Source organism: Hylobates moloch, unplaced genomic scaffold (assembly GCF_009828535.3).
Source record: "Hylobates moloch isolate HMO894 unplaced genomic scaffold, HMol_V3 SCAFFOLD_19, whole genome shotgun sequence".
Lineage (NCBI taxonomy): Eukaryota > Metazoa > Chordata > Mammalia > Primates > Hylobatidae > Hylobates > Hylobates moloch.
In genome coordinates, this window is record NW_026652294.1 from 46,194,698 (window position 1) to 46,216,339 (window position 21,642).

The 21,642-nt window shown below is 44.4% G+C and overlaps 1 protein-coding gene across 3 annotated transcripts in view; it reads left to right on the forward strand.

The window, feature by feature from the left end:
* The window catches only part of TRIM16 (tripartite motif containing 16), a 44,767-nt gene that overhangs the window by 1,157 nt on the left and 21,968 nt on the right, over positions 1 to 21,642 (forward strand). For 2 of the 3 annotated variants that reach the window (XM_032138020.2, XM_058431995.1), the window contains exon 1: positions 19,745 to 20,766. The exons of the other annotated variant lie outside the window; for it this stretch is intronic. In XM_032138020.2, coding sequence (XP_031993911.1) covers positions 20,248 to 20,766 — 519 coding nt within the window. In that variant the 5' untranslated portion in view covers positions 19,745 to 20,247. Of the gene's footprint in view, positions 1 to 19,744; positions 20,767 to 21,642 lie in introns of those variants that run through there. 3 annotated transcript variants of the gene reach the window in all.

Sequence of the window (21,642 nt, forward strand, 5' to 3'; positions counted from 1 at the left end):
ATGCCAAATGTATCTTAGTAAAGGAAAGAGATCTTAACTGGTGGTACAGATTTGGGAGTTGCCTGAGAATGGGTGATAATTGAAGCCGTGGGAGTGGACAATATCACCCAAAGAGCACAAAAAGAGTTACAAGAGAGCCTAGAACCCTAATGAACACAAACATTCAAGTATCTGCAAAAAAAAAAATACATATATGTGTAATATATAGTATATATATATTTTATACTATATATGCAAATATATGTGTGTATGTACACATACATGTATATATATACACACACACACACACATACGTGTGTGTATATACACGTATGTATGTATATATACACAGGGCTTTTCTCCAGTGTGGATCCTCTGATGTCGGGTAACACGGGCGCTTCTACTGAAGGCTTTCCCACACTCCTGACAATCAAATGGTTTCTTTCCAGTATGAACCCTCTGATGCTGGGTAAGAGATGAACTCTGGCTGAAGGCCTTCCCACAGTCTTTACAGGTGTAGGGTTTCTCTCCAGTGTAGACTTTTGTATGTTTTGTAAGAGTTGAGCTCTGACTGAAGGCTTCACTACATTCTTTACACTTGTAGGGTTTTTCTCCGGTATTGAGCTCTGTCACATAAATGTGGCAGAGCTTTCAGGTGTAGTTCAGCCCTCATTAGACACCAGAGACTTCACAGTGGAGAATTTCCCTGAATGTCTGGACAAATCCACTCAGACTCTTCATTTTGTTAAATACCAAAGAATTATACTTTTATAGGTTGTTACAGTGGCGATGCTTTATTATATTTTAAGGGATGAAAATCCCCCCTCTCCTACCCTGGTTATTTTCTCTTGCAAAGCTATCAGAATATCACAAATCCAAGTGAAGAAACACTGAACTGAAATCTGGAATAGCCTAATAGACTCTAAAGCTCAATTTTTATATGTATATGTGTGTATTTTTATCTGTACCTGAAATGACTGATGTCACCATGCAGTGATTTTACCCCGCTTCCCTGGCCTCAGGAATAAGCCAAGAAATTCTAGTTGTGCAGAACTGAGCTTGTTGCCCCTTCTTGTACTGATGGAAATAGTGCCATGTCCAAACAAAATAGAGAAGCTCATAGCTAATTACATATCCTAATACCACCTTCCTATAAAACTTTGCCTTAATCTGTAGTCATTCCTGCCCCCAGCTCATACCCTCCTGTGGGCAGCTTTTGTCTGCTTTACCTCATCCCACTGTTTTGTGATCAACCCCCAGAAGATGAGGGACCCAGTTAATGGGCCAGATGTCAAGACTGATGACATTTCACACATCAAGAGAACTTGAAAGTTTACTATTCATACACAGGGTTTCTGGGGAGAGCAGGATAGATGAAAGCTGGTCCAAAATGTCAAGAACAGAGAGGAGGCTGGGCCTTTAAAGTGGCTAGGGAGTGGGGCTGGAGAGCATTCGATCTGTGGGCTTGAGGGATTCAAGCTTCCCGCCAGTGCTGGGAGCTCAGGAGATGCCCATGGATTTCTGTATCTAAAGCACCAGGTGTGCAGTGGGGCAGTGTGGGGGAAGGGAGAATAGAAAATGGTGGAAGCTTAAATGCTGTCAGTGGCCAGACATCAAAAATGAGGCCAACCTCTTACATCTACCTTTTTAGAAAATTTTTTTTCACTTATCTCAAAATAGCTCTTTAATGTTATTGTGTCTTCTTTTTTTTTTTTTTTTTGAGACAGAGTCTCACTCTGTCACCAGGCTGGAGTGCAATGGCACGATCTCAGCTCACTGTGACCTCCGCCTCCCGGGTTCAAGCGATTCTCCTGCCTCAGCCTCCTGAGTAGCTGGGACTACAGGCGCCCATCACCATGCCCAGCTAATTTTTGTATTTTTAGTAGAGACGGGGTTTCACCATGTTGGCCGGGATGGTCTCGATCTCTTGACCTCATGATCCGCTCGCTTCAGCCTCCCAAAGTGCTGGGATTACAGGTGTGAGCCACCGCGCCCAGCCTATTGTGTCTTCTGTTGATGAGGAATCTATTTTGCTTTTTCCATCTCCCCTTTCTTACAATTTTCTTTTTTTTCACCTTCCTTAAAGCTGAAATTATAGCTATCACTTCTCAGAAAGTAAGAACCTTTTACCTTGGAAACTGACAGCCTTACGTAGTAATTATTATGCAATCCCAACAGAAGAGTTAGGGAAGATTGAGTCAACACTTTTAGAAAACATTTTAGAAAAACATAGTCATATGAATTTGTATCAGACTATCACCTGATTAAGTTACTTGAGGCTGCCTGATGAAAATTCCTGTATATGGCTCTAAGAAATTTTATGTGTACCTAATAAAGCCAGGCATTATTTTTTGGTTACGCTGTGACTCAACACATAAATGCAACCTTTTTTTTTTCTTTCAAGTCTTCCTAAGCTTAAATTGATGTTAGAGTCACTTTTTAGGTTTCCATGGATTATTTTCCCTGCCTTTTTTTTTTTTCCTGTTTTAGATGCATTTCAGTTACCTGAGAGTAATCCAGTTGTATAGGATTGGAGTCCCTTGACTTTCCCATATCATTCCCAATGTACTAGCCAGAACCTGAGATTTCTGTGCTTTCTGTTTTTCTCACTAAAAGGGCTATTCTGAACTCTCTCTCCTCACCTGCTTTCCTATCCTTCTCTTCTATTTAAAGAAGTTGGTGTTAGTACAGCTTGAAATTCAACAGGGCTTGAATTACAGAAGACACAACTGAAGTTAGAGAAGAAAGGATTTTTGTTCTGAAAATTAGCTGTGAGACAGATCACTCTGCATAAATGGTGATATCTGGAAATAATTTTTGAAACGCCCAAAATCCTTAGTAACTTTAAGAAATCGAAAGGGGGTCGGGAGGGTCATCTGTAAGAGTGTCTGTCATTAGAATAGGACTTCTTAAAGTAATGTTTGTTAACAATTGGTAACAAGGTCATTTCCAAACATTGTTTCTGGAGCCAGTTAGCTTTGGATTGGTAAAAACCATTGCTGCTTCCTCAGAGGCCTCATCTGTGGTAATTTGTTTTACAACTAAAAACTCAAGACAGATGTCCTTGAACAAAAGGTCTGTCCTAGAGTGGGTGGATTGTATGAATTTGTGGATTGTACTGTAGTGAACTGGTGTAATTCTCTTGTAGCCTAAATATAATTTGGATCCAGAAATATTAAAATTTTGAGGACATCATAGTGATGAAATATTTGAAATCAGAACAGTTCTAGAAATGTTATGACTCTGGGACTTACAGGGCCTTTTTGGTTTTGTTTCACTTTACTCTGACTGTACTGTTAGTAGTATGGTCTATGCTTCTACTCTCCTCTCGGATTCGTTTGTTTGTTTGAGACAGGGTTTTGCTCTATTGCCTGGGCTGGAGTGCAGTGGCACCATCACAGCTCACAGCAGCCTTGAACTCCCAGGATCCTTGATCCTCCCACCTCAGCCTCCTGAATAGCTGGGACCACAAGCAAATGTCACCACACCCGGCTAATTGGTTTGTATTTTTGGTAGATGGTGTTTTGCCATATTGCCCAGACTGGTCTTGAACTCTCGAGCTCAAGCAGTCTGCCCACCTTAGCCTCCTGAAGTGCTGGCATTACTGGCATGAGCCGCCACGCCCAGCATTTGGATATTTCTATAACAGGATTCTCTCTCGTGGGCTGTAGTGTAGACCACACTTACCCTTCATGATGGAGAATATAATTCCTCTCCTTTTACAACCTAAGCTAAAGTTCAGTGTGTTTGTTTGGTTATGGTAAAGTCTGGGGCGGGGGTTTGATTTGGAGCTTTAGATAGTACATGTTGTGATATTTTGATCTCTTTTTGGTAGGTAATCTGGATTCTTTAGTTTTTAAATCATGAGTGTCTAATTTTCTAATTTATATGTTAAAATTGCCTGTATGATTGGCTGATACGTGTCCAGTGAAGGGAAAATTAATTTATATATTAAATTAATTCCTCCAAGCAAATTATCCTGAATAATTTGCACTGTTGTGGTAAGCTAACTAGGGTGACCCCAGGCTTGATATGAGGATTGCAGGAAGAGATATTTAGTGATTAAAGTAGGGCTTTCTGTCTTTTCGGAGGAGGCGTTAATACTTTTTAGGTGTTCTTTAAGTTAAGAGGCAATTGTCACGCTATCACTCTTTTCAGTTTGCAAGTTAGTCTCCTCTAGGACCCAGCTTAAGGTATCACCTCCACCCTCACCTCTTGTCCACTGTAACTGAAAATAATCTCCTCCTCTGAATACCAGGCTGCTCACTATTCGTATCACTCACATATGCCTATGAAACATGACAGTTTTGATTTGATACTAATATCCGGCCTTATTCTCAATTTTAACATCATCAGGGATCATGATTTTTAACATCATTATCATCATGATGAAGGAAATCTATCTTTGTTTAGGTCTTTCATTGCTGATTTTACATGAAATAGTACTTGCATACAGTTAAAAAAATCACATGAAATAGAGTTTTTCAATGAAAAGTCATTCTTCTAGGAACTTTGACCTGTTAGATATATATCGTATATTTGATGACTGCTGGCTGTGTTTTGCCAAGAGTCGTCCATACAAAATACAGTGGCTTGAGATAAACATCTCAGGAAAGATCGTCTCTTACTTACATTTTACTTAACAAGAATTCACCTATATGCACCAAGATATCCCCCCCAAACCAAAAGATAAATTAGTATAATTAAGAATACTATAAAATTATGTTTTGCACACCTGTATAAAATTCTATTATTTATCTATTTATACATGAGTTATTATAAGAGCTATACACAAAACTAGGTGTATTTTATGGGCAAATTCAAGGATTTATAAAGACAATATTGGTATTGCCCTGTTTTCATCTTACGTGCTGACTACAGAAGTAACCTTGTGTAAGAGCACGACTTCAGTGAATCTAGAGGCCCAGCCAGTTCATTTGTGTGCTAGTTTATTCCTCTCCCTGAGTGTTTTTCCTTGGTTTGCCAAAGTTGGCGTATCAGAAGATATGCCAATTTATCCTAGTAGGAAGATTGCTAGGATACAGCAACACGGTGAATTAAGAAGCACTTCAGATTAATCTAAGTCCAAAAAAAAATCCACTTAACCTTAATCAGCTTCATATATTAGGCCTGGAACAAATGTGACTATAGTGAAAGCGGGAAGACATTAGACAATATTCATTTGTATATTATTGATATCAGATGATGCACACTGACAAAAACAAAACCCTAGAAATACTAGTAACTGTATATATACTAGTAACTATACATGTATAGATGTATGTGTATATATATAGTATATATGTATATATAGTATAGTATATATAGTATGTATATATACATATGTAGTATATATAATATAGTATATATATATAGTATGAATGTATAGTAACTGTATGTATACTAGTAACTGTATAGTGAAAGCATGGCTTAGAATTCTTTGCTTATTCAGTATCACGGTTTTTATAGGACCCCAACACTAGAAATTAAAAAGATTCCAGTAACACCAACCTAATTGTATGTAGAATAATCCTTAGTGGAGGAAATACTATTGTATAGAAAGCCTACAGTGGATCATTTGTCATCATCCCTATTCATAGATTTTAGAACCAAAAGGGAACTTTGAATATATAATATGGGCCTTTTATTTTGCAAGTGAGGAGATGGAGATCTGGAAAGGTTAAATGATATGCCCATGCTATTTGGGGTGAGGGCAGTGGATAGCAGAGCTGAGCTTACACAGACCTCCCAATCCTGCATAAAAAAAAGACCTTTCTGTGACATGTAGACCATAGAGAGCATCTGGGAGACCAATGGGCATAGGGACGCTTCGAAGTGGGAGAAATTAGTGGCTGATTGAGGGACAGGAGGAAGCTGGTTTACATTTAGTGGTAGTTATTGACTGGAGCGCTGCGATGAGGCCATGGTACAGAGTGCTTTGAAGTCCTGCCCTGGGCCTGGGAATGGAGTCTGGATACATGTGACAGGCTTTGCATCCTTGTTGCTTCTGCCCTGTGGCAATTGGGGATTTACTGGATGAAAATGGGTTTTCTTGTTACTGAATTTAAACTGCAGAATATCTTCAAGCTATGAAAATAATTCTGTGTGCATGCACCTATGGGTTAGAACACTCATTCTAACTGACATGAGGGAATTAGCTCATGAAGACTTCACCTGGTGTGATATTCTTATGAGTGAATGAATGAACACGTTTTGTTTCCTACTTTGCACTCAGAAGACTCATTCTTTCACATTAGTAGTTCTCAACCAGGGGAGACAACTGCCAGTGTCTGGAGACAGTTTTGGTTGTCACAATTGGGGGAGGGGGTGTTACTGGCACCTAGAGGATAGAGGCGAGGGATACTGCTAACCATCCTACAATGCATGGGACAGCCCCCACAAAAAAGGATTGTCCCACCCAAAATGGCAGTAGCACTAAGATTCAGGAATTTTTAGAGAAGCAATTTACTATGGCAGTATATCCCCACGAGGTGGCGGTACAGCCTCCTGCTGCAATGTTAAACTACAGTAATTCACTGTGAGCAGTTGATTGTAATAGCGAATCTATTCTCTTTTTCAAAAAGTACACTTAAACGTTTTTTACATTACAAAAGTGAAATATTCTTTGTGACAGAATCAAATAGTATACTGTAGACGTGTATAAGTAAAAGAAAGTGGTTCCTGAGCTCCCCCTTGAAATCCTACCCTTTAGAATTGATGTGTATCTTTTTAGATTCTTTTCTTGTGCGTTTATATGTATGCATGCATAACTAGTAGTGTACTCTTTGTTTTTCAACTCACAACTTTGAACATTATGCCGTAGACATCTTTAAAAATAATTTAGAGGTATCTCATTTTTTAAATGGATGTATTGTGTTCTGATGTATGGATGTCCTATAATTTCTATATATTCTTATTAATGGGCATTTGGGTTCTTTCCAGTTTTTTTCCTGATACAGGCAATTCAGTGGTCATGCTGCTATTTCTGTAGGATACATTCCTGGAAATGTGAGAGCTGGGTCAGAGTACATTTAAAATATTGATGGGCCAGGCGCAGTGGCTCAAGCCTGTAATCCTAGCACTTTGGGAAGCCGAGGTGGGCGGATCACGAGGTCAGGAGTTTGAGACCATCCTGGCCAACATAGTGAAACCCTGTCTCTACTAAAAATACAAAAAAAAAATTAGCAGGGCATGGCGGCAGGCGCCTGTAGTCCCAGCTACTTGGGAGGCTGAGGCAGGAGAATGGCGTGAACCCGGGAGGCGGAGCTTGCAGTGAGCCGAGATAGTGCCACTGCACTCCAGCCTGGGGGACAGAGCCAGACTCTGTCTCAAAAAAAATAAAATGAAATAAAATATTGATGCATTGGCTGTACTAGTTTATACTCTAACAGTGTAGCAGAGTGCCTTTGTCTCTCCCTAACATTGGATACTATCAAGATTTTATTTTTAATATATATTTTATTATATTTCATTCTTAATAATGTTGAATGTCTTTTCCTATGTTTATTTTTTCTGTTTATCAGTTATTTGTAGTTCTTCCGTGAACTGCCTATTCATTTCCTTTTTCCATTTTTTATTGGGTTGCTTTCTTTTTATCAATTTGGAGTAGTTCCTTATACATTTTGCTTATTAATGCTTTGTCTGAAGTTTCTTTTTGAATATGGGGTAAATTAAGGATAACATAGCTAGCCAATTGAACTAACTGTCTTTATTCAATAATTCCTCCCTTTCTCACTGAGTTGAAATATATACATATATGAGTCTATTTTTGGACTCTGTTCCATCTAATGCTGTGCTAATGCTTTATTTATTGTGGCTTGGTTGGTGAAGAAGGATGGGAAGAATGTTTGGCAGTGTGTTTTCATGTGCAAAAGCCTAGAGACAGGAGAAAACGGCAAGGGATTGAAGGAAGGCCAGAGGCTAAGGAAGGAACGAGGGCATGAGGAGGAGGGGGAATGACGCTGGAGCGCAGGTCTGCCTGTATTCACCGTGGGGCCTGTACACAACACATGTGGTTTTAGTCAAACACAGTGCCCTCCACTGTGGCCGCATGGGAGACCCATAACCCAATACTGCATCCTGGGCTGATGACAGCACTGCATCTGACCAAACATGGGATTGACCCAGGGGTGGGCAAGCGGAGTGAACAGGATCAGCCAGAGTTCTCTCATGGCATTCATTGTATGGAGACTGGTAGGCACCAGGTCCTTTTCAGTTTTGGACCCCAAGTTGTAAGGAGACAATTTGGGCCTGCTATTTGGCATCTTTCCTGGCACCTGGAGGGAGTGTACTATTTAGGATGCCTCCGGCTGGAGCAGTATGGACACATTATCTTACATGATTTAAAGCCTGAAAACAAGCAGTTTAGATAGTTTAACAGCTCAACAGTGTCACTGGGGCTCTTTCCATTTTTCTGTTTCTTTATCCTCATCTTACTGACCTAGTCCTCACGTTGGTTCTCAGGATTGCCAGAAGGCTGCTGCTGCCTGAGAAGCAGAAATATCAGTCAAATTAGAAGGGAAGGTGGAATTCCAGAGATATTGTAAATATAGGACTGGCAGCTGTGCTCTTCATGGGCAGGGCGTGTATCATATTCTTTACTTATTTTGTGACCTCCACAAATAAGTATCTAGTGTTCAGCATCTAATGGATGCAGAATAAATAATGAATGAATGAAGCAATCCTGAGTGGAGAGGACAGTGGCACGTGCAAATGTTTTCCAAGTTACCTGCCAGGCCAGGCCAGACTCTGGGACAAATGGACATATCCAGACAGCACTTGGGTGGTTGGGAAAGAGTTAAAATGAGGAAGGATGTTTCAGGAGAAAGAAGAAATGTCAGTTCCTGAGGGGGTATTGCGCCCTTGTCCTCCTCTCTTGGGGAGGAGAAGGCTCCCAAGAAGACAGAGCTGAAGGTCAGTTAGGAACTGAGGGTTCACAGCCCAGCTTCTTCACCACCAGCCCAAGTCTAAAGAAACTCACAAATCTGCTAGTGAGTCACCACCTCCCTCTCTACTGAGCAACTGTAAGATACCTAGGAGTAGCCCTGCCCTATCCCGGAATTCGCCAGAATGTCCCCACGTAGCCTACCAAGACTGTTTCTGGCCCTGAAATCACCAGTGTGCATTGGAATTCTGACTCCACCATATATCAAATGTATGGGTTTGGGTCAGTTACTCAATCTCATTAAGTTACTGTTTTCTCATCTGTAAAACCCTGTCTCATGGAGATAATGTATTCCCTGCTTAGCACGGTCCCTGCACAGAATGTGTAGTCAGCTATGATGGTGCTGGTGGTGGCAGCAGCAGTGGCAGGTTTCAAAGGCAGATCTGCTCTCAAGCTCGAGACAACACATGAATGAAAATAACCGCTTTGTGCTAGAAATGCTCTTTGGGAGTTGAGGCTGGCATGTTCTGAGGGTCTAACTACAGGAAAGATGAAATTTCAGAATGGAAAACCAAGAGATTCAAAATAGAATGTGTGCAATGTGTGTAAGTAGTAGAAGAAATGGGTGAGTATCAGCTAAGAAGTTTAAAGAAAGCCCAGTGAAGTCGTGTTAAGGAATCTGGGACTCGTGAAAACTGGAGGGACTCAGGAGCAGCCCCTTCCTATCCCAGGATCTACAAGAAGGTCCCCCACAGTGCCTTTTTAAGCTTTGGAGTCACAAGTGTGCATTTAAATTCTGACTCCATCATTGGGAGTCAAATGGGAGTCCCCGTTTCTGACTCCTCATGGGGAAAGAGGCTGGTTTTCCAGATATCTCTTTTAAGAGCCAAGGAAATTCCATCAATGTTCTCTTCATGTATCATCAGCTTAAATTTGCAAAGACTTCTTTATCCCTGAAGCAGTCACCACTGGCTGACAGGCTGCAGTAACCAAGTCTGGTGCAGATAAACAGAGCCCATCCTGGGAGCTGGAGTGCATGGATGTTGGAGGGTCATGTTTTCCAAACTGTGGAAGAAAAAACAGAAAGCTATGTTCTTCCAGGAGGTATTTAAACAGAGCTTGAGTTTGGGATTCAGATGCCTGGGCCTGTGTGGTGCACCTGTGGGGCACCCCAGCAGGGGCCTCCTAATAGAAAACGCATCCTGAGAGAAGGAGTTAATTAGAAGCTTAGCTACACCTCAGAATTTCAGGGTCAGAGTGGGAAAGTGGGTCTAAGTAGGCCAGAATCTGTCACTAGGGTCTTCTCTCAAGCCAGCTTCCATGGCATCATAGAGCTTAAGGGAGAAAAGGCGCTCTGAGTAAAGAGAATGAGCAGTTTCAGTAACATTAGAGGGACACATTGTACTAAGCATCCTTGCTCTGGGCTTCATCTAACTAACAATATATTATACTTCATTACCGGGCAACCTGGGCACCATTTGGACTGCAGGGCATCAGAGGCAGCAATGATAGGAGAAGAAGGTGCCCAGTGGAAGACAGTGCCCCAGGGACTCCAAGAAACACTGAGAGGAGGGGTTGGGCAGATCCAAGACCCTTGCTTAGTACATAGGGAAAGGAGCTGCAAAATATGAATGTTGCCTATAAATGTGACAGGCTTCTGGGGAAGTTGGGGTTTCTTACATTTTAGAGAGAGAAGGGTGATCCTTGGCCAGCTCCTTGTCTCACAGCTTAAGAGAACTTGCTGGAAGGAGCCTTTAGCTCCTCAAATCCTGCTGTTTGTGCCCATAATAAGATTAGCATACAAGTTCCTTTGCATTTGCGTGATGTGTTCACTTTCATTTTCTCACAAACCGTAAGGTTTTTGTAAGGTTGTTGTAAGTTTATTGGAGCAGATACTGCATCCCCATTTTAGAGGAGGAAACAGATTCAGAGAGGTAAGCTACTTACAAAGGTCACACAGCTAGAAGGTGCTGGGATCAGTACTCTGACCACTTGACACTTCTAACTCTAGATTTTCTTTCTGACCATATTGGGAGCCCTCCATAACATATACCATTTACCAAGTTTTCTGATTAATATTCCTGTTTCCTTCCTACTAAAATACTCTTGGCAAGGCAGTGGTTATTTCGCTCTCACGGAGGCAATAGCCCCTCTGTGTTCTTTTTTTTTTTTGAGATGGAGTCTCGCTCTGTCGCCCAGGCTGGAGTGCAGTGGCGCGATCTCGGCTCACTGCAAGCTCCGCCTCCCAGGTTCACGCCATTCTCCTGCCTCAGCCTCCCAAGTAGCTGGGACTACAGGCGCCTGCCACCATGCCCAGCTAAGTTTTTGTATTTTTAGTAGAGGTGGGGTTTCACCGTATTAGCCAGGATGTTCTCAATCTCCTGACCTCGTGATCTACCCGCCTCGGCCTCCCAAAGTGCTGGGATTACAGGTGTGAGCACCGCACCAGGCCCCTCTGTGTTCTTTTGAGCATTCTTGTTGCTTTATTTGCTTCCTGAGTCTATGCACCATGCTTGGAGGAGGGCTGCCTCTCATCCCAGGAAACCCACGTACAGATGTTAGGCTTCCTCCACGCAGACAATCAGGGGTATAGAAATACGGAGTGTTTAACCATCTGGTTTTCAGCAGTGAGGTGGAAATCAAATTCATTTGAGCAAATGAGTGTCTCAGTGGAATGAAGAATTAAGCTTCAGTGGCTGCTGAGACATAAGCCATCCCTAGCGGACTTGGCTGAGGCAGACTGTTGTTTATAGAGGAACTGGCTCATTGTCCTCTGGCCCTGGCCACAGCAATCGAGGGAGGGGCACATTTTTTGGCCCTTGAATGAACAATGTTTTTTCCTTCCTTTGTTGAGGGGTCTAGGTCTGCGGTCCTTACTTATTGTTTAAAAAAAAGAAAAAACAAACCTCTGAGTAAATATTGGGAAGGTGAAGGGTGGAGGGGATGGTTTTCTGTGATTCCTTCCAACACTGAAGGGCTATACCTCACTAGTAAAAACAAGAGGACCCTCCCCCGCACCCTGTAACTTGTTGCTACCTGAAGGTGTCTGTCCGCTTACCTACCTGTGTGCTCCTGCCCAGCAAGCCCGGCCTGCCCTGCCCTGGCCATTGGCCTTGCTGAGCTGCTTCTCAGTGCCCTGGAGGCATTCACACCTGGCCTGAGATAAGTCTGCCCTTTTTGAAGGTGAGTGCGGCTCCCTGGAATGTGTGGTATCCCAGCAAATAGCATGATTAGCGGTGCCCATTTTGACTGGGAGCTGGACAGCTGCCCAAGTACTAGAAAACCAGCAGTGCTGAAACAACAATTGGCTCATGGCCTCAGGGGAGCCGGCCTGGGAAACCATCTCCTGTCCCAGGGCAAGAGAACATTTGTTACAGATTTTTTAAAGATTTACTTCATTTATTATGTGTAGGTTGTTTTGACATTTTTAGGCATAACCCATAAAGGTAACTAGAGTTAGATTTGTGTGATTATTTGGGTTTCATACCAATGTTAGAGTTATTACAGAGGTTGATATGGAGATTCAACAAAGCATAGTTGCAGTGTGCTATGTGCCACATAAAATGTCACGCCCTTGTGTCTGGAATTTACTGAGGGTCATTTGAGATGTGGTCAAATTCTTGAGCTCTCCATTTCCAGGGCATTGCAGACTCCCTCACATAGGTTTCTAGGTGGCCTAGCTGCTAATTCTGGCCCCGTAAGCTTGGGTGGTCTGAGAAGTGATCAAAGCGGTGCCCGTGCACCACAGCCACACCTCACTGGAAGACAAAAGAGAACCCTAGAACAACCCAGGACTAGACCCTCGGAGACTTAGGGAAGAAATCACTGTGGTGCACCTCCTTACCTGGCAGATGTCCGTCGCTAAGGGCACAGTTGAAGCTGACTTAGGTGTTTTCTTCATCCAATAGTGGGGTCCTTCAGGCTGTGTGCCAGGTAGTGAGCTGGCAGTCTCGTCTTCTGTACCAACAGGTGTGTCCTCCTGTCTTTGTGAAGGGAAGGCACGTGCAGTGCCCTGGGACAGCCCCTCCCTCTTGGGGAGGAGCCGTCATTACAACAATCATGTTCTGAGACTAGGAACAACGGCCCTTAGTGTCTGTAGTCAGCTGTTTTCTCACCTTTATCTTGTTCCTTTGTTAGCGGTAATTAATTACCAAAGTGATTCAAGAGGCCATCTTAGTTTAGGAGAAAGACAGGGCTGGAGACCAGTTTGCTGATAGTGACCCCAAACCGGAAAGTTCACTGGGCCAGCACCTCCAGGTAAGCCAGGAAAATTCTGGGCTGGTTTCTAGAGGAGTGATGCAACTTCCAGCTCAATGGTTCTCAGACTTTGTGATTTTACGAGACAAATTGCAAAGTGAATTTGGAGGACTGACTTAGATGTCCCTCTTCCAGACATTCCCAATCCTACACTCATTACTATTATTTCAGAAAAGATAAGACCTCTAATTCCAGAAAAGGGGGAAGGACACAATCTCAATAAAGTACAGTCCCATAAATCAATCAAATTCAGGGTTACGATCAGTTTATGATATTATTTTTATTTTTCTCAGTCTGATGGGCTGATTTGTCTTGAAGTCTGGTGGACAAATATTACCTGTGTTTGTGAATCATAGCTCTGTGTGACTCAGCAGAGACACAAATGAAGAAAAAAATCCAGTGAGATTTTTGAAGAGACAAATGAAAGGCTGTCTTGGCTTAGCAAAAAAGCTTGGATAGCTTCTTTAGCCAGAAACTGCTAGAGAGGGTCTCTGGGTTAAGAAAGCTCTTCTTGCTTGAGTTAACCTAGAGTCCTGAGAGTGATGGCCTTAAACCCCTAAACCAGGAGGGGACCTGTTGGCAGGCATTGCTTATATCCTTTCAGAGGACATAACTTTCAGAGTTTGTCCATTGGTGGGATTATTTGTCAAGACTCAACAGGATGAAAGATGAATAATTACCTACCCACTGCGAATTGCCTACCACATATCTTGGTAGTATTTCAGTCATCAGAATTCTGGGTAGGGGTCCCTCCCTCAATTCTGGAAAGGAATCCCAAACCACACCTTGACCTCACATTCCTGGTGGTAGGTTTGGTTTAGGAAAAAAGAATATCTAGGTGAAGTTAACATTTGTTTTGTGAAGACAAGAGAGACACTTCATTTTATGCAAGAGATACTTCATTTTAGCCCCTGAATGCTTGGGGTTAAGAGGAAGCCAGTGATGTCCAATCAACACCTGATGAACCTGAGGCATTTTTTCCATGGGGCATTTAAGCAAGCTGTAGGCATAGTCAGTAGGATTCTCAGTTCATAAGTTTGGAGGTTGAGATTTCCGTTGAATGCAAACTCCAGGTGTGAGGAAGGAAATTCAGACGCATGCTACGATATGAATGAACCTTGAAGACATTACGCCAAGTGAAATAAGCCAGTCACAAAAAGACAAACACTATGATTTCAGTCCTATGAAGTGCCTAGAGTAGTCAAAATTATAGACAGAAAGTAGAACGGTAGCTTCCAAAGGCTGGAGGGAGAGAGGGAATGAGGAGTTAGTGGTTAATGGCTACAGTTTCAGTTTTGCAAGATGAAAAGAGTTGTGGAGATAGATGATGGTGATGACTGCACAACAGTGTGAATGTACTTAAAGCCACTGAACCGTACACTTAAAAATGGTTATAATGAGCCAGGCACAGTGGTGTGCACCTGTAATCCCAGCTACTTGGGAGGTGGAGATGGGAGGATCACTTGAGCCCAGGAGTTCAAGGCTGCCGTGAACTGTGATCACACCACTACAGTCTAGCCTGGGCAACAGAGGGAGACCCTGTCTCAAAGACAACCCAACCTGAGCAACATAACAAGATCCTGTCTTTTAATAAAAACAATTAAGATGGTAAATTTTATGTTATTTATATTTTATGTGTATTTATGTGTATTTTATCACAATTAAAAATAAAAATCCAGGTGTGGGTGGCAACCATAGGGTAGGTGGCAGGCATTCAGAGGCTGGATGCAGTGGCTCACACTTGTAATCCCAGCACTTTGGGAGGTTGTGAAGGGAGGATTGCATGAGCCCAGGAGTTTGAAACTCACCTGGGCAACATAGTGAGACCCCATCTCTACAAAAAATTTTAAAATTTACAAATTAGCCAAGTGTGGTGGAGCACGTGTAGTCCCAGCTACTTGAGAGGCTGAGGGCTGAGGTGGGAGGATTACCTGAGCCTGGGAGGTTGAGGCTGCAGTGAGCTGTGATTGCACCTCTACAATACAGCCTGGGAGACAAAGTTTTGAGACCCTGTTTCAAAAAACAAAAACAACCAAATAAAAAACAAAAACAAAAAGCATTCAGAGGTAGAACGTTCTGAGAATAACAGAGTTGGGGTAGAGGGGGAGGCTGGGAGCCAGAAGCGTAAATCTTCTGTCACTAAGGGGAATGACCGGGAGGCTGTAGAAGATAGCCAGGAGGAGAGGAGGGGTAGTATTTTGGGGCACATAAGGGGAGCAGGTTTTGCAAAGGGGCTGGGGAGGGGCGATGGTCTAGATGTTATGATGGGGGCTGAGGGGGACTCCCATCCCACCTAGACATAGGAGATGAGAGAAGGAGCTACACAGGTTGAGAGGTGGCAGGAGAAATTGTCTTTGGGGGACATTCGAGTTTTGGTTAAGACAAGGGGCAAAGCAGAATCCGAGGAGAGACAGAATATCAAGATGCTCCAAGGCTCAGTGGGAGCAAAGTGGGGTGGTGACTGTAGAGCCTTTGAAGCAATAGGGAATTTGAGTTCAAAAGAATCATGTGACTTTCTAGCCTCAATATTTGGGTGCCGGGGGTTTGAGCATGGGCATTTGAGGCTTGATGGGATGTGTCACTGTCCCTGGAAGCAGGATCAGAGCTTGGGCCTACTGATGTTCTGCTTTGAGGTTTGGCATTAGAGGGGACTTAGAAGTTGTGGTGAATTCTGTGGTCCCAGAGGGCTGAAGACGAGCCTCCAGAGGGGCCACCACTCCTAATCCCATGCCCCTGCCAGATATCCCAACCTGAGCATGATGCTGTCTCCCAGTGAGCTCGGACATGCACTTAGACCCCACCGCAACATAATTCCTCAGAGGGCCAAACTAGAAATCGATTTACCGGCCCTGACTTAGGACAACATACTCATTTCATGGACAAGGAAACTAAGGTTAAGAGAGGACACGGGTTGGGCGCGGTGGCTCACGCTTGTAATCCCAGCACTTTGGGAGGCAGAGGCAGGTGGATCACGAGGTCAGGAGATTGAGACCATCTTGGCTAACATGGTGAAACCCCGTCTCTACTAAAAATACAAAAAATTAACCAGGCGTGGTGGCAGGCGCGTGTAGTCCCAGCTACTCAGGAGGCTGAGGCAGGAGAATGGCATGAACCTGGGAGGCGGAGCTTGCAGTGAGCCGAGATCGTGCCACTGCACTCCAGCCTGGGTGACAGAGCAACACTCCATCTCAGAAAAAAAAAAAAGAGAGAGAGGACAAATGATTGGCACTGGCCAGGCCAGGGCCCACATTCCCATTTCCTGTTTTCCACACCACTGTGGAATATCTGCTAGCTCAGGACTTCAGTGGGGCATTGATGAAGGGCTGAGCACTCCCATGAACTGCTCTAAAAGGGTTAGTCATAGAGAAGCAGGTATGAAACAATTCATGAGAGAAGAAAGGGTGGGAATGAGATAGGGAGGGAAGGAATGAGGAAGAAGTGAGCCACATGGAAACCCAAGCAGGCTCTATGCATTCTGATTTCTACTGAAGCTGTAGAAAGGGCCAGGCAGGGCAACTACCTTTCCTTCCCCCTTCTCAGAGAGATCAGAGGCCCTATGGCATGCGGGTGGACCAGTTCAGCCTCCAGTACCAGGTCATTCTGAAAAAGGGATTAAAAGGAAAGCACACCTGTCCGTTAATACTGGAGAAAACACTGACAATGGTCTGGACTGGGAGAAGCCAGTCCTCCTGGCTGGAGACATGAAAACCATGGAATTAAATTCCAGAGCTCTGATAGAAGCCTGTGTGGCTTTGCGTGGTCTCTGAGAAGCTACTTTTTTTTTTTTTTTTTTTTTTTTTTTCAATTTTTAAAAAGGACTCAAAATATAAGGACTTCAATGACGGGACAGCCATTCATCTTTCCCCATCTCATAGTGCTGTGGGATAATTAAGGAATCAGAGAGACCAAGGGGTTGAGGAGGATACTTATTATTTATTATTTAGGTGCACTGGCCCAGTCAGGTTAACATCCAAAAAGACTGAGTCCCGAACAGAGTCTGGTTACCTTTTAAGCATTTTGTGGGGCAGAGGGAGATCTGTGCAGAGGGAAGCATATTACAGAAGCGAGAAACAAAGACATTTATTCAGTTAAGACATGCATTACATCATTTGTTACTTTTCAAGGAAAAAGCATGTTTTACAGCTTGAGTTTATCTGCCTAGTGACCTTGTAGCCGCACAGCTAGAGAAATAGGGTCTTCACAATGCCTGGTAAAGGGGGAGAGAAGGCTCACTGGCCACAGAAAAACAAGCAGTTAATTTTTAAAGGACTTCATCTCTTTCTCTTCCTCGGGGAATTGGGTTTTCTTACATACAATGAGTTTTTGCTTACACATTCTTTAATTTCTTTTAATTCCTGTTCCGATAGAACTGGATCTGAGGCAGCTAGGAATATGATGCATGTTTCTGACCCTGGCCGGGATCAGAAAGAAGGAAACCTCTCCTGAGGGTCTTCAGCAGTGGAAGAGGGCAGTCAGGACAGGGACAGTGAGGAAACGTTGCATCGCTAAAAAGGGCTACTTATGCATATTCTTTGCATGGTTGAAAATAGCACTGGAATGAATTTGTAGTCTTCGGTGCCTTCCAACTCTGAGTAGTCACTAGGTCTCTCGGATTTCTGAAAAGTCGTAGTCAGTGACAAGAAACATCCCCCTGTGTTTATCTAGTTTAATCCAAATCCTGTAGAACTCACCCCAGGGGTGCAGAGCCATAGGGAGTGTAGTATCTTGGAATCATCCTAATGCCTGATCCCTGGGGCTAGTTGAATCTGACTCCTCCCCCTCCACCCAATCTCTCTCTCTTCCATTCGCCTTCCAAATCCATTTCAGTTCAAATGTATCTGATTAAATAATCCCAGGGAAAACTGTAGAAAGCTCTAGAATTTGGGGTCCAGGTACCCTGCAATAATCCTGGATTCCTTTGTATCCATCTGCAAACACTGGGTACACTGTGTACCCCCATCCAGGGGCCATGCCTCGCAGCTCCTTTCTTCTAAGGAACTAGAGGCTTCCAATCTCATGCCCTGACTGTGTGTTATGGGCTGAATTGTGTCTCCTTCCCCTACAAATGTGTATGTTGAAATCTTTACCCGTAATACCTCAGATGTGACTGTATTTGGAGAGAAAGTCTTCAAACAGGTAATTGAGGGTGGGCCCTAATCTAGTCTTACTGGTGTCCTTATAAGAAGAGGAGATTAGGACACAGATATGTACAAAGGAAAGACCATGTGAAGACACAGGAGAAGCCACCTGCAAGCCAAGGAGAGAGGCCTCAGAAGAAAGCAGCCCTGCCAGTGACTTGATCCAGCTTCTAGAACTGTGAGGAAATGAATTTCTATTGTTGAAGCCAACCAGTGTATGGTTCTTTGCTATGGCAGCCCTCATACACCATATGTCTTAGTGTGTTTGTGTTGCTGTAAAGGAATACCTGAGGGGGTGGGGGTAACATATAAAGAAAAGAGATCTTTTGGCTCACGGTTTTGCAGGCTGTACAAGAAGCATGATGCTGGCATCTACTTCTGGTGAGGTCCTCAGGCCGCTTCCATCCACTGTGGGCAGGTCACATGGAGAGAGGAATTAAGAGAGGGGGTGGTGCCAGGCTCTTTTTAACAATCAGATCTCGTGGCAGCTAATGTTAATAGAAGGAGAACTCATCACTGTGGGGATGGCACCGAGCCATTCATGAGGGATCCACCCCCATGACCCAAACACCTCCCACCGGGCCCCACCTCCAGTATTGGGGATCAAATCTCAACATGAGGTTTGTGGGAACAAGTGTCCCAACTATAACACCATGTCTAGGAATGTTTTGTTAAGTGGGCAAAAGGGCTGTTAACCTGAAGGGAGCATTCTGTGGAAGGAGACAAGTCTTCCCTGACCCTCCTGATCTCCACTGAGTACCCACGTGACGTTCATCTCCACGAGTGTGACGGACATACTGGAATGTTCAGGAAGATGATATGGGAAGGTCAGCATCAGAAGTATGCATCCTGGCTGGGCACAGTGGCTCATGCCTGTAATCCCAACACGTTGGGAAGCCCAGGCAGGCAGATCACCTGAGGTCAAGGGTTTGAGACCAGCCTGGCCAACATGGTGAAACACTGTCTCTACTAATAATACAAAAATGAGCCAGGCGTGGTGGTGGGCGCTTGTAATCCCAGCTACTCAGGAGGCTGAGGCAGAAGAATCACAAACCCAGGAGGCAGAGGTTGCAGTGAGCCAAGATCCCACACTGCACTCCAGCCTGGGCGACAGAGTAAGACTCTGTCTCAAAAAAAAAAAAAAAAAAACCGCTGGGCACGGTGGCTCACGCCTGTAATCCCGGCACTTTGAGAGGCCGAGGCAGGTGGATCACGAGATCGGGTTCAAGACCAGCCTGGCCAAGATGGTGAAACCCCGTCTCTACTAAAAATAAAAATAAAAAAAATTAGCCGGGCACGGTAGCAGGCGCCTGTAATCCCAGCTACTCGGGAGGCTGAGGCAGGAGAATCGCTTGAACTTGGAGGGCGGAGGTTGCAGTGAGCCGAGATCATGGTACTGCACTCCAGCCTGGGCGACAGAGTGAGACTCCGTCTCAAAAAAAAAAAACAAACAAAAAAAAGGAACATGCGTCCTATTCCTAGCTGCCTCATGTCCAGTTCTATGAAATGGGAGTAGATGAATGGCTGTCCTGGTGTTGAAGTCCTTACATTTTACATCTCTTTAAAAATGAAAACAAAAAAATGTAGCTTGTCAGACCACACAAAGCCACACAGGCTTATAACAGAGCTCAGGAATCTTCTGTCCTTTCCAGAGCAGGCACAGAGACACGTGGTCTTCAGCAGAGCCTATGGGGTACAGATGATTCACATAAGAATAGAAGTTTCAGGGCTGGACCTGGGGAGGCAGCCTGAGCCTGAGCTGGCTGTCCTGGGCCTGAGTACTCGAGCTGCCTTGTCGTCATCGCATCTGGCTGCCATCCAGCGCCAGCACACAGTAATGAGTGGCTGAGCTTCCTCTGGGAGGGAGGAAACAGTTAAAATCTTGCAGCAGCTGCAATCATCTAGGCGTGGTTCTCTTGTCTGACTTGGGCTGCACAGATCCTGGGCCAAGGGACAGAAGAAAGACAGCCTAGGAGCAGAGCCTCCCAGATGGCTGAGTTGGATCTGATGGCTCCAGGGCCACTGCCCGGGGCCACTGCTCAGCCCCCAGCCCCTCTCAGCCCAGACTCTGGGTCACCCAGCCCAGATTCTGGGTCGGCCAGCCCAGTGGAAGAAGAGGATGTGGGCTCCTCCGAGAAGCTTGGTGGGGAGACAGAGGAACAGGACAGCGACTCTGCAGAGCAGGGGAATCCTGCTGGTGAGGGGAAAGAGGTCCTGTGTGACTTCTGCCTTGATGACACCAGAAGAGTGAAGGCGGTGAAGTCCTGTCTAACCTGCATGGTGAATTACTGTGAAGAGCACTTGCAGCCGCATCAGGTGAACATCAAACTGCAAAGCCACCTGCTGACCGAGCCAGTGAAGGACCACAACTGGCGATACTGCCCTGCCCACCACAGCCCACTGTCTGCCTTCTGCTGCCCTGATCAGCAGTGCATCTGCCAGGACTGTTGCCAGGAGCACAGTGGCCACACCATAGTCTCCCTGGATGCAGCCCGCAGGGACAAGGAGGTGAGTGCTTGGGGTCCATTCATCCATTTGGGAGAGGGCGGTGGGGGATGGTGTGCCCGGCTGGCTGCAGCCGCTGGGTCCACTGACGCCACTACTGTGCTCTGAGCATACCTGTAAAAAACTAGCCTCGGTGTCTGCCTGCTGGGTCAGTGTAAATATACATTGCACTTGGTTTTGGAAACTGTGTGGAGTAGGTTGCTCCGTCCCCATCTCTGTCCCACTGTCTCTGTGCGATCTCTGTCTGGGTCTATCTCTCCTCCTTCTTGCTAGTTTCCTGCTGTGCCTTATACAGCTTTTGGTGATGTGTGTTTGGGTGGAAGGTGCAGAAGTTTTGGGGGCTTAGGGCGGTGATATGTCCCTCTGGCTGGATCTGCGTGGCACATCCATTGTCAATTCATGAAATAAAACCTTGGCAGAAATTCAAGAGAAAAGAACAACTCTTTCTCCTAGTTTCTCCTTTTCTCTTTACCCCAAACAAGAGACCAGTAGAATGGGCCCCTCTGGAGATAACAGGAAATCTAAGAGCTTGAAAAGTGCTAAGATAGCAGAGAATTTGAAACTTAGGTCCAGGTATAATGTCACAGGTGGCTTAGGGATGATAAAAGTTCCTCACCAGATGGAGGTGTCAGGAGAGACTAAGAAACATCATGCTCATAGCCCATCGTTTTATTTGCATCAGATAAGGAAACTGTTTCTAGAACAACTCGTTTTTCTTTGCCCTAAAGCTAGATCCTGGAGAAGTTCCTGGAAATTGGTTTGGCATTTCATATGCTTTTTTTCTTCTACTTTGACTTTCAGCGAACACTTTTAGTTTTCAGTTGGGAAGTGTAGTTGACGTTTGCCCCACATTTCCTACATTCATCATCAAGGAAGTTC